The sequence below is a fragment of the Myotis davidii genome, unplaced genomic scaffold, assembly GCF_000327345.1.
Source record: "Myotis davidii unplaced genomic scaffold, ASM32734v1 scaffold471, whole genome shotgun sequence".
Taxonomy (NCBI): domain Eukaryota; kingdom Metazoa; phylum Chordata; class Mammalia; order Chiroptera; family Vespertilionidae; genus Myotis; species Myotis davidii.
This window is the reverse complement of record NW_006283354.1, coordinates 1,330,005-1,342,699: the sequence shown is the minus strand read 5'-3', so window position 1 is coordinate 1,342,699 and position 12,695 is coordinate 1,330,005. Positions and strand designations below refer to the sequence as shown.

The window sequence follows — 12,695 nt, the reverse complement described above, 5'->3', positions numbered from 1 at the left end:
GGGAGAGGGGGGCAGGGAAGACACAGAAGGAGAAGGGAATCAGGCACATTGTATGTGTACTGTGTGTCGGGGACTCTGCCTGGATCTCTCTCAAGTGGGTGACCTAAGAGCCCCTACCCCCAGCCGGCACACACTTGGTTGGGTGGTCCAAGCAAGGAGAAGGCCAGACTATAGGTCTGATCCCCCAAACCTTGCCGCCTCTGCAGATCTCAGAGATCTTATTTGTGGCCATATACAGCGCCGAGTTCTACATGAATCTCTACGCGGACCCCATTGGCTTCTGGAAGGACGGCTACAAGCTGCTAGACTTGATGTTGATCATCGTCATCTCATTCCCCTACGCTCTCTACAAGATCAAGGGCAAGCACTACCCTCACCTCAAGATCGCTAGTGGCATGCAGTCTCTGCGCATCCTCAAGCTCATCACCTATAGCCGGGGCATCCGGGTGAGTAACCCAGGAGTGTGTGCTTCCGGGAGGGCAGGTGACAGGGTCTGTCTGCCCACCAGCCCCTGGTGAAATAATAATTGTGCTCCTAGCATCCAGTCATTGAGTTCTACTATATAGCAGGTTGATCACTGCTGAGATGATCTCAGTTCATCTTAAAACATTTGTAGGAAAGATTATGATTAGCCCCATTTTATCGATAAAGAAATTGAGGCCCCAGGTTGCTCAGCAGGTGATGCCAGAGACCGGAAAGGTGTGTCTGGCTCCAGAGGCCACCTGGACTTGCCCTCTCTCCCGTGCTGCCAGGTGGACCCTCTTCTTACGGCACAGACTCTTCTAACTACATGCCCGGGGCTCCAGCCTCCCGGTAGCCTGCTTTCCCCCAACAGCTACAAATCTGTTGCTTCTGTGGACGGGAACAGTCTCATTAGTTGGTTCAGGCGGCTCTGGCAGTGCTGCTCCTGCGGAGAAGGGGTGACCAGCCTTTCCTTGACTCAGAAGGTTTCAGAACAAACCTCAGAGCTGACCCAAGCGTTCCCGTAGCATTCCACCTGTGCAGGATGTTTGCCCTGGCTCGGCACCCAGTGTCCACGCTCCTCCAGGAAGGGGCCGGTTTGGGCCAACTTGACCAGTTAGGGTGTGTGAGCCTGTTTGGCTGAGAAATCGCTTCCAGCCTAGCCTGTGTGTCTGTCCAGGGCCTAGGCCTGCCACTCAGGGACCCCAGTCCTAAGTGGAGAAGAGGGGAATGTTAAAGGGCTCCCCCTGCCACAGGGCCCCAGTCATTCATTCCCTGCCCTCACATAGTCACACACGTGTATGTGTCCCCTCCCAAACAATGTAGTCCAACCCTCCTCCTCGTGGTGAAACTTTTGGGAAGAGGTGTCTATACACCCAGACCCTGCTTCCTTATCTGGCATAAATGCCCTGGCTTCTTCCCTCTACTTGAAGTAACTAGTCTCTCTGAGGTTACCAACAACCTCCTTGACGCCAAGTCCACTGGCCATTTCCCTTGGCATCCTTGTCCCTGCCTCCTCTTGGTTTTCCTCCTGCCGCTTGGGTATGACTTTTCGGGTACATATTTTCTTCGCTTGGCTCCTAAGTGTTGTTTTCTAAGGACTATGTCCTGAGTTCTCCTCTTTGTATATTCTTTTTGGGTGATCTTTTCCACTTTTCAGGAGTCTTTACCTGCCCACATCTCTCTCTTTGACCTTGAGACCCAACTGCCTCCTGAGCATCTTACGTGCTCCTCAAACTCAATGTGTCTAAAGTAGAAGTCATCACTCTTCCCCATCCCCACTCTCAGATCACAAACCTTAGCACCTCCTCCTCTACTTTATCTTCTGCTGAAAGGCACTCCTTCAACCCTATTCAACTTCCAAGTAATAAATTTGAATGTTAGCTTTGTTTCCTCTCACCCAAAGTCCTGTTGTATGGCCTAAATAGTTATTGACTTTTTCCATCCCCATAGTCATCATATTTTCTCCATCACCATCCATCCACCTTCACCTGGATTCCTGCAATGACTTCCCACACGACTGAGTGTTTTGGAACAGAAATGTGCCAGCAGCTGGGGGAATCTCTAAAGTGCACATCATGTCAGGACACCCTTCCTTTGGAAACCTGAGCCTGGCTCCCCTGGCTTGTAGGCTAGAGACAGACACAGTTAGGTGACCTAGAAGTGGGGATGGGAGTATCGAAGGTGCTGGGCATTGAGTCGAAGTGTAGGTTCAAGAGTAAGGTGGGTGGTCAGGAGAGAAAACTGGGAGCTAAGTGCCAGGTCAGGGGCACCAAGGGAGGAAGGTCTAAAGTGGTGCAAGGGTCGCTGGAGATGAGGAAATCAAGCGACAAGGAGACCTGGGGGATGGTGGGTATCCACAGAGATTCTGAAGGCCCCCAGGATGGCAGCAGGATGGGGTGGAGCCTGGGGGAGAGATTTTGAGACACAAGGTGGAGAGGGAAGCTGGAAGGTTTGCCCTGCTCAGAAGCAGGGGCTTTGTCCATGGAGGCGGAGGCTCCGAGGATAGGGCAGAGGGTGGCCTCCTGCATCATGTCATGGGGGATAGGCAGACTCCTTCGAGAGGTCCACTGAGGAGTGATGTCCTCAGGCAAGAGAGGGTTCTCTGGGGAGGCCTTGGAGTGAAGGTGGTGGCATAAGGCAAAGGTCTTGAGAGTTGGGCCCATGTTCTGCCACTTTATTGGAGTGTGACCCTGGCCAAGCCCTTTTCTTCTCTGAGCCTCTGACCCCTCATCTTGGCGTGGGAAGAATGATAACACCTACCTATCTTGAAATGACGTCTGTGACAGCGTCTATGTAGGTGAACATGTATTGAGCACCTACTACATGCAAGACCCTGGGTCATCACTCAGGAATGACTGATGAGGAGCTATGCACAGTGCTTCCCAGCAGGGGACAATGTAGTGGGAGGTGAGACCAAGTTCATAAGACAGGGACTTGCCTGGGAAATGGGGCCCAGAGAGAATGGGAAGCCACCTTCCTCTCAGCCCTCTTTATTCCCACTACCCGAGTGGCTCCCTCTTCTTCCTGGGCCTGAGAGAGCATTCAGGGCTGGCCCTCAGGGAGAAGCAGGACACCTTGGGATGACCCCAGGCAGGGGTTCAAGTGGCTGATGGGTAGACTACCCAGACCTGAGACAGCACACGATCTGCCCATAGATGACAGAGTGGAGGCCAGGCATTGGTTCAGCCCTCAAACTTGGCAGAGCTCCTCTCCCTCCTCCACTCCTGTCCCCTCCCTCCCTCCCTTTACCCCTCCATCTCTCCATCCAACCATTGGCGGAGTATCTACCACATGCAGACAGGGCACTGGATGCTGGGCACAGCTGTGGTCTGGGCAGACTGGACCTCTGCCCCTGAGCCCCACCCCCACCTGCAGCCTTGCCTAGTCCTGTGCCTCTGCCTTGCAGACGCTCATCACCGCCATTGGGCAGACATTCTACACTGTGGCCTCCGTGCTCATCCTGTTCTTCATCCTGATGTACATCTTCGCTATCCTGGGCTTCTGCCTGTTTGGAGCTCCAGATAAGGGTGACCAGGAAAACTGGGGGAACCTGGCTGTGGCCTTCTTTACCCTCTTCAGCTTGGCGACGGTACGGTGTTTGGGAACAGTGGTGGGGGAAGGAGCCTTGAGAAGAGACTGTCAGCTGGTGTGAGTGTGTGGACATTCTGGGCTTCCCGTGGGGCCTTCCCCATGTTTGGACACTTTTCTGGGCTGGGGAAGCTGAGGCAGAAGCTAGTGCCCTGACCAGGGGTCCCTCTCTGTCTCTAATCTTGTGACTCCCTAGAGCATTCCCATTTGTCTCACAGGATTGTAAAAATTTCAGAGTTCTCAAAAGATGATTCATTTGGATTAAGTTTAATTTAGAAGTGAAACCCATGTCACATAGCCTTTTTGGAACAGACTGTCACCAAACCACCCAAGTCTAGAAGTCTGGACTCTGTTGAGCTCTGGAAAGACTGGAGTCTATCCGAAGAAGGCCTTGGCAGGGAGACCATGTCTTTTGGGAAGGACAGGAAGCTTTTTGGAGCAGACCCCCAGGGCACCTTGGCCAGAAGTGCCCCCACACAGTGGTGCCCTGTACCACCAGGCCACCTGTCTGCACTGGACTCAGTGGATTGGGGTGTGTGTGCTAAGGGCTGATATGCAGGAAGTGACAACCTCCATCTAGTGGGGTGAGGGCTCCCCTAAGGTAGGTTAGCAGGAGGCTTACACCACTGGGCCTTGACACTTGTCATGCCTTCCCCTGCCCGAGCAGGTTGATGGCTGGACAGACCTGCAGCAGCAGCTGGACAGCAGGGATTTTTTTCTGAGCCGAGCATTCACCATCATCTTCATCTTGCTTGGCTCCTTCGTATTCCTCAGCATGTTCGTGGGTGTGATGATCATCCACACCGAGGTGAGGCTGCATGCATAGGATTGGGGGTTGGCTTTGGGGTGACGGGCGGGGCTGTGGGCCAAGTCTCCAGGGAGGACCTGAACTCTGTCTCTCCTAAAGTGGAGGGGAGGTGGCTAGGTGGGCAGGGGCGTGGGAAGTCACTGCAGCTGCATTGGCAGCTTGAGTTGGGGGCTGGCCCTGTATGGAGGGTTCCTCCTGCTAAGGGGTCTGAGCAGCAGTGCAAGGCTAGGGAAGAAGAAAAACAGGGGCGGGGGTTGGTGGTGGTATGCCATGGGAGCCCTCACTTTCTCTTGTCACCCCACTCTCCAGAACTCCATCAAAAAGTTTGAGCGGGAGCTGTTGCTGGAGAGGCACATGACGCTCATGAAAGGGAAGCAGGTGATCGTGAAGCGGCAGCAGGAGGAAGTCAGCAGGCTGATGCAGACACAGGTAAGGTCATCTCCACAGGCAGGTGGACAACACGTGCATGGACAGTCAGGGCTGAAGCAATGGCCAAAAAACGGGAGTGGAAGGTGGCCTCAGGCACCTGCGGCCTTAGGTGAGGCAGGTAATAGCTCCTGTATTTTCCAGAATCAAGCTTTATTTCCTGCACGTTAGTATTTCTCTGGACCTGTGAATGTGGCGTGCTGTGGTCACAATAGCATCCCCCTCCTTCCCCGGCAGAGCTGGTCTGCTGGGCCTTGGCCTGGAGTGCTCTTGTTACCGAGGCCTCACTGGGCGCCAGGAGGCACGGCCCCGTCCTGTGCATGGGCGAGGCCATGGAGGCCCTGACAGGTGTTCCTAACCTGGTTTTCTAAACTGAACAAGAATGAGCACAACAGGCTGGAGATTTTGTCAGGCATGTTACAGCTGTAAAGGGCTGGGCGTCTTCTCTTTTCAGCCCAAGTGCTCTGAGCTCCCTACATGGAGCCCTGGTGCTCTGCCAGGTCCTGAGCCGGACTCTGCCCCTCTCTCCCCACGTGGTCAGCACCTCCCTCCTCAGCCTCTGCTCTGAGGCAGAGACATCTGCCTTTCTTGACTGTGTTGAAGGTTAGTTCAGGGCAGGTGAGGCCATGCTGAACCCCACTCAGGCTCTCTCACTGGTCCCTTTCTGTGTCCCCTGTTCTCAGTGATGGTAGCTCAGGAGGCTCCCTCGGTCAGGGCGTCCAAGTTCAGACAGGGCCAGGGTCAGCCCTCTGCCTGGGCCCCTTGTGGAGGGTCCCCAGGACTCTGTACATCTTGAGACTCACCTCCTCCTTATCATTGATCTCTCTATGCCTCCCTCTCTAGGCAAATGTTGACTACAAAAGTTTTGGTGAGCTGGTGGAGAACTTCAAGAACACCCTGGAGCACACTGACCCCATGGTCTTGGATGATTTTGGCACTAGCCTGCCCTTCATCGACATCTATTTGTCCACTCTGGACAACCAGGACGCTACGATTTACAAGTCAGTCCCAGCACCACTGACCTAGCCCTAGGGTGCCAGGACTTTCCTGGTCTCACTTCCTTGAGGGCAGGGCCATGCCAGGTGCCCTGGGAAAGCAAGGGGGCAATGGCTGGGCAGAGCCAGGCCCTTCGTGGGGTACAGCGTTCCATGTATGCACAGGGGCTGGGCTGAGGTGTGGACAGGCCCCTGGCTGGGGGACTCTGCCCCCTGCCCCTCCCCAGCCTGCCCTGGCCTGCATTTAAATGCTGGCTCCTTGGACTCTCCAGGCCCCTTCTCACTAACCCTTTCTCAGGGGCAGAGGAAAGAGCTGAGGTTCCTGGCCTGGTTCTGCTAGGGCCTTCCTCTGTGACTCTGGGCAAGTCTCTGCCCCTTTCCCACCTGCCTCATGAGGGGCTGTTGGGCCAATTCTACGGAAATGAGAGCTTGGCCTGGCCCAGCACTGTGCTTCGTGCAAGTTAGCTGGGGTTTTACTGGCCATTACTGCCAGGAAGGGGAACTGGGCATGGGCATTAAGGAGCCACCTTGGGCTCTTGAACAAGGAGGGACAGGATTAGCTTGGCTTCTTGACAGACATCTCTTGGAGGGCTTCGTGGACAGGCGGAACTAGAAGGAGGGCATCAGGGAACATCCACCTTGGCCCAGAGTGGACCAGGCAGGGGCTGGTTTTCTCTATTCACCACACAGAGCCCAGGAGTTTGTTGTCCCCAACCTGACTCATGCAGTGAAATAACTCCATTCAGGCCACAGGGGGAATGGCAGACCTGGGTTCCGGTCCCTGACGGGGCTCTAAAGTCCTTGCTCTTTCCTGGCCCCACACCTGCTAGGGGTGGTGAGTGCCAGGTGCAGGCGTGGGATGGGGGAGCCCGGTGGCATAGAGCCCGCCCCTGCGCTCAGGCCCTCTCCTGCCCCCTGCAGGCTCCAGGAGCTGTACTACGAGATTGTGCACGTGCTGAACCTGATGCTTGATGACTTGCCCCGGAAGAAGCAGCTCCACTCCTCGGCAAAGGTTGACGAGAAGTAGTGCGACTGGGCACGCGGCGCTGAGGGCCTCCCAGGCTGGGGCAGCCCCCATTAAACACAGGCTTTCTGAACCCGCCTCTTCACGGTTGCTGTGATCATGGCGTTTCCCCACCTTTGGGGGTTGGGTCTGGATAGGTGCCCATGAAGCCTGATCCTCTGACACCATCTACCTCATGACACAGCCAGGCCTCTGGAGTGGGAGAAGGAGGCTCAAGACTCCTCCGGGCCAGTGGCCTCTTCCAGGGCCACACTGGGTCTCTTTTCCTTGACCCCAGCAGCAGGGCCCCACTGTGTTCCTGGGAAAGCCACCTGAGTGGCTCCAGGCCTAGCAGCCCCGAGTGCCTGGCCCCTTTGAGCTGATGTGGCCTCTTCCCTCGGAACCTCTCTGGGCTCACCTATGGGCCGTCCCCACACCTGGCAGAGCTGCAGCTCTCTGTGGGCCCATTGCTCTGGGGACCCCTCTTTGGAGTCGTCTCTGCTTTCTCCTAGGCTTGCAGTGGTCGTGCACCAGGCGTGCAGCTGTGACTGGCAGGACTCTGTTATGCGGCCATGGAGCTCAGGGTGGGCGGGTCTGGCTGGCCTGCAACAAGCACTTCGGGCTGCTTCCCCTCTTATGGTTGGTTAGGACCCCCCACGGAAAACGTGCAATTTTTTGCAACATTCCTAGCCACGTGACTGCCAGAGCTGCCCAGGGCCTGACACCAACTGCTCTGGTCATGATGGAGCCATCTGAAGGCCCAGGTAGGGCAGGGTGCCTGGTACCCCCTGTTCCCAAATGGGCCAGGCCAGAGGTCTGGCTGTTGCCCTCTGCTCCACTGCTGGGGAGTATTCTTGAGGCTTGTCACCTTGGCAGTGACATCTCAGACAGAGGGAGGGCGGGTTCTGGGGAGACCTGGTGGGGGAGACCAGCACCCATAGCTGAGTGCAGAAAGATCCCAGACCCACACGGGGAGTCAGGTCAGCAGAAAACACATCAAGTAGAGTTGAGAGTGACTGGACAAAAGGGTCCCAAGGGCTCTAGGCCAGGGTGACAGCACCCCTGAGGCCACATGACAAGGGCAGATGGAAACTATATTCATGGTTTCATTTATACATGGACTGCTTACTGAGCTGTGTTGGGTACTGGGGGTTCTGTGAAGAGGAGCCCACAATCTAGTCCTGGTCCCCTGGTGCCTACGGTTGTGTAGGGGAGACAGAAGTCCAGTCAGACTGGAAGAAAGTTTCCCTGAGGAAGTAACAATATTTGTTTGCAGAGAGCGCGCATCTTCCAAGAGACTTAAGTCATTTCCATTTGCAAATGTTCACACTCTCAGGACCAAATTGAGAATTGTGTGAACAATGCCAAGGATAGCTCTGGAGAGTGCAGCCTGTGGCCATGCTCTGGGGAGCCCCCTGGGGCAGGGATTGTGCTGCTCCCTGGGTTGGAGAGAACTTTGTGCCAATGCCTGGGGAGGTGGGCCTGAAGTTAGCAGGGTGTCTGTGCCCTAGGAGGGCAGGGAGAAGCCAGGGCCTATACGTTCAATGCCTGACCAGGAGGGCCAGTGGCTTCTAAGGGTGCTCTGGTGGGTGGGCACAGGGCAGGCGGGCCTTAGGCAATGGCTCCTTTGAGGGGGAAGGAGGGAAAGCAGACATTGCCAAGTGCTCACACTGGCTGTGCCAACCTCGTTCAGGGGGATATGAAAACACATCCACCTGCTCTCACTGGGCCCCCTGGGCAACGCCCCAGGCATCTTGAGACTTCCTTCAGGGAGGCAAGTGAGAAAGCACTGAGGTTTTGGAGTCAGGAGCCCTGGATTCCTTCATCCGGTGACCTTAGGCAATATGTCTGGCCTTTGGAAACCTCAGCTGTTTCTTCTGAGAAATGGGCTGATAAACTGACCAGATATAAGGATCAAATAAAAAAAGACGTAGTCAACTTATGGTTTGTGCTTTCTGGCTGTCACCTCTGCCTCTGCTTAGTGGCCAGATGCAGAGTGGGCTATGCCAGTCAGGGGCTGAGTCGCGGTGGCAAGAGAGTAAGAAGTAAGAGCAGGGAGCAGCGGTCAGGCTCCCGCGGAGGGTGGGGGTGACTGGGCCCCCAGATGGAGCTGGTGCAGAATGGGCACACGCAAGGCGGGCCTGGCGGGACGGTCTGGGTCCCAGGCCCAGCAGGGAAGTCATGAGCATGGGCCACTGGGCTGTGGCGAGCTGCTTTTAAGGGCAAAGGCAGAAGGCTGTCACAGAGCAGAGAACTGTGAGTGGTGACATGCGGAGGGCTGGCCCAACACTGCTGGCAGGGTAGGCCGACGGATATTTGGCGCAGAGTCCCAAAGCAGCATTTCTGTTTGGCTCTATTTGCCTGTAGAGCAAACACTGGCAGATTGGAATTCCCACTTGGGCTCTCACCAACGCAAACAGGCTTGGCCCAGGCTTTCAGTTGATTTGCTCGGGGCAGAGTGGCTCTGCTTGTCCAGGCCTGGTGGTGGGAAGCAGGACCCTCCTCCCCACCCCCGGCCCCGGGATCCCACAGAGCTGTCCCCAAGTGGTCTGCTCATCTCCATCTGGCCAGCCTGGTGTTTTGGGGGCTGCAGTGGGGACCTGGGCCCGAGTCTTCTGGTCACAGCCAGGCCCTCCCCCAGTGAGAAGGATCTGGAGGTGTTTGGAAAGTGACCAGATTTTTAAAAAAATTGCTGTTGATTCCACCAGCAGGAAGCAGGCCTGTGTTATGGAGACCCAGGCAGTGTCTGAGAATATGCTCTCCTGTGTATTCCAGCAGCCCCTCGAAGTCCAATCCTGCGATGCTAGGAACTGTACCCCTCTGTGTTCTTCAGGTGTGGGTGAGACAGGACTCCTCCTAAAACACAGTGCCCTTTACCAGGCCAGGCTGTGCGCTCAGGGTATCCCCACCTGTTTTGGTGTCTGTCCCTAGCCCCCAATTGCCCGGGCCTGCTCCATCGTCCCACAGGCTCAAGAGAGCAGAGTTCCTAACGGGGCTCCTCAGAAAGGAGTGGTGATGGTTGCTGATTCCAGTCGTGGGGTGGGGACCAGGGAGAAAGGAGCGAGACGTGACAGAGGTTTAGTAACACACGAGTGCCCACTCTTCCCACACTCTCCACCAGGTCGGCCACAGGCCTCACCTTTCCCAGGTTCTAGTTTCAGTGCTTTCTGCTTGGTGTGATGCAGCCCCTGGCGAATGGGAGAGCCAGGACTGCAGAGCTGGAAGGGAAGGCAGCTCCTGGTTCTCCTCCTCGGTGGAGAATGAGAGAAATGGGAGAGACAGAGAAATCTACCGGATACCAGCAAGACTGGATGGATCCATGCAGTGAGGAGCCGGGGCCAGGGGGAAGAAGCAGTAGGGTGCGTGTGTGTGTGTGTGTGTGTGTGGTGGGTGGTGGGTGGAAGCCATTCCAGGCAGAAGGAACCTCAGGCACATGGGAAAGAGGGGAAGGGAGTGCTGGGAAGTTGGTGTGGCTGCAGCCTTCAGTGTGGGGTGGGGTGGGGCGGGGAACTGGGGACGGAGATTGGAGCCAGATCCTGCGGACCTTGAGTGCTCAGCTCGGCAGTTGGAAGCAGGGCAGCAACCTGGCGGGTTTGATTCCCGCTGCCTCTGAGAGTGGCCTTGCCCCTCACCTGGCATTTAAGGCTCCCCTATTTGCCTTCTTCCTCCCCCTATGCCTTCCAGGGCCCCCCTTTGCCTGGCTCAGTCTCACCTCCCCTCTGGCACACCCATTCTAATCCTATCTTTCAACACCCTGCCCCAGGCCCCCTCTAATAGGAAGCCTTCCCAGATTGCTCCAGTTAGCCTTGATTCCTCCTTTCCCATTCTCACCCTTGACTTCAGACCTGACTTTCAATCATACCTCAGTTCCTCCACCCATAGATATTTCTTCTCCCAGCGCCAGTCGGGGAGGGCTAATCCTAACATGTGGGCGGCAGTGATGGACTACCCAAGATACGCCAGCTGTCGAGTCACGATGGGGTGGGAGAAAGTAGGCAGAGAGACCCAGGAGTTATTTTAAGCCTATTAGATCACAGACAACATTGTCAAACACTATACACATGTCCTCACATTTTTCCATTTTGCAGATGAGGAAACGGAGGCTTAAGAGGTTCTGTGGCAGGAAGTGGGAGCACTGTGCGTTGAACCCAGGCTCTAACTCCACAGTCCATTCTCTTAACCCCTGGTCTGCCGGTCTCGGGCTGTCACCCCCCTAGAGGTTGGCTGGGCTGAGCTCGAGCCAGGACCTACTTGCTGCCCCAGGCCCAGGAAATGGACTTCAAGGTGGAGGGTGATGCCGTCCCACTCAAGTGGTAGCTCCTGACCCCGGGGAGGATCGGGGGCAGAGCAGCATCCTCAAGTGCCATTGTCCTCCAGGAAATAAAGCAAGATATTTCCCGGTGGGGCCAGCCGGCTGGGGCACTGGAGGATGTGGAAGGGCGGGGCCGGGCACCTTGACCAAGCAAGAGCTTCCCCACGCAGAGCTTCTCCAGCGACAGGAGGTCAGTGCGATGATCAAGGACAGGTTTGTGTGAAGCAACAGCCCACCCGGAAACCTACGTACTGGTCACGCCCGGGTCTCTTCGAAGCCTGACAGCAAACTGAGGGGCAGCAGGTAGACCCAGTGCCCATCCGACGGAGGAAACTTGGGCTCTGGGAGGCCGGGCTGTGTCCCAGGGAAGAGCCCAGCCCAGGGGCTAGATCAGAGGGGCCGTGGCCACTGCCCCAAGAGGCTGCGCAGGTCTCTGCACGTGGGAGAGTCGAGCAGCTTTGGAGGAGTGGGTACGAAGCTCAGGAGAAGCCAGGTGTTCACCACAAATGGTGGGAGTCAGTACTCAGCACCAGCCTCGGTGACTCAATAGGGTTCCAGCGTGGGGGGTAGAATAGGGGTTCTTGGTGTGTGTGTGTCTTTTGTGTAAATGCTTCCTTGTTAGATGGGGTTTACACACAGGGTATGTACACACAGGTGTGTGCCTGGAAGGCTGCAGTCGGGTGGGAATGGGCATCACCCCAGTGCGCCCGGGAAAGTGCCCAGAGAGGCCAGCTCGGCGAGCGGCAGAGCGGCCGGTGCTTTATGGCCGCGATGTCTGGGAGGGTTTGCTAAGCACTGTCCACGGTCACTGGGACCTTAAGCTCTTGGTTCAATTAAATGGGTTAATATGCTTTGCCTGATTCTGATGAATAATAATAACGTAATGTGATAATGGCAGTAATGGTGCTATTAGCTGTGGTTCCCGCGCGTGCCGCACTGTCCCAGGCACGGAGGGGAGTGCAGCGCACATTCTCGCACACGCAGGCCTCATTTTCCACTCATAAAACCCACTCTTCAAAGCCTTTCCAGCCCAACTCCCTATATCCATTTTCAGGACAAATTACCGACACTTAAAAAAATTGGTCCATTTTGCATGGAAGCCAAGTCCAAATTACTGTTACTTTCCCCTTTGTGTTTTGAAATTTTCAGAAGGGTAGGGGTGGGCCGCTGAGGGGGACACGGGGTAGAGGGTGGAGGAAGAAGGGGGAAGAGGAGAAAAGTGTACGAACAAAGAAGAAAAGAACACGCCTTCCTGTTTCAGTAAAAATGCATTTCTGGAATGATGTTTTCGTTTACTCAGGCAGAAGAATTAGAAATGGTGTGCTTATTAAGCACTAAGTAAGGCTAAGTAAGCATGACTATTTTTAGTAGTGTAGTAAAACCTTGGTGATTTGGACCTCTTTATAACTATTCCATGATCATGCTGGCTGGCAGGCACACACACTGTGTGTGTGTGTGTGTGTGTGTGTGTGTGTGTGTGTGTAAGGTGGGGCGGGCAGAGCAAAGAGGTTGCTGAGTTGCAGGATGGGGAGTGCAGTGAGGGAAGAGGAGAGAAATGGGCTCCCAGCTTATCACAACTGTTTTTAAACTCTGAGCCTT

At 55.6% G+C, this 12,695-nt stretch overlaps 1 protein-coding gene across 1 annotated transcript in view; it reads left to right on the top strand.

The window, feature by feature from the left end:
- Positions 1 to 7,236, top strand: part of CATSPER3 (cation channel sperm associated 3) — a 7,903-nt gene extending 667 nt beyond the window's left edge. Inside the window, exons 2-7 of the mRNA XM_015563394.1 lie at positions 124 to 446; positions 3,371 to 3,553; positions 4,220 to 4,360; positions 4,670 to 4,789; positions 5,630 to 5,787; positions 6,703 to 7,236. Coding sequence (XP_015418880.1) covers positions 124 to 446; positions 3,371 to 3,553; positions 4,220 to 4,360; positions 4,670 to 4,789; positions 5,630 to 5,787; positions 6,703 to 6,808 — 1,031 coding nt within the window. The 3' untranslated portion in view covers positions 6,809 to 7,236. The remainder of the gene's footprint in view (positions 1 to 123; positions 447 to 3,370; positions 3,554 to 4,219; positions 4,361 to 4,669; positions 4,790 to 5,629; positions 5,788 to 6,702) is intronic.
- Positions 7,237 to 12,695: the final 5,459 nt, after the last annotated feature.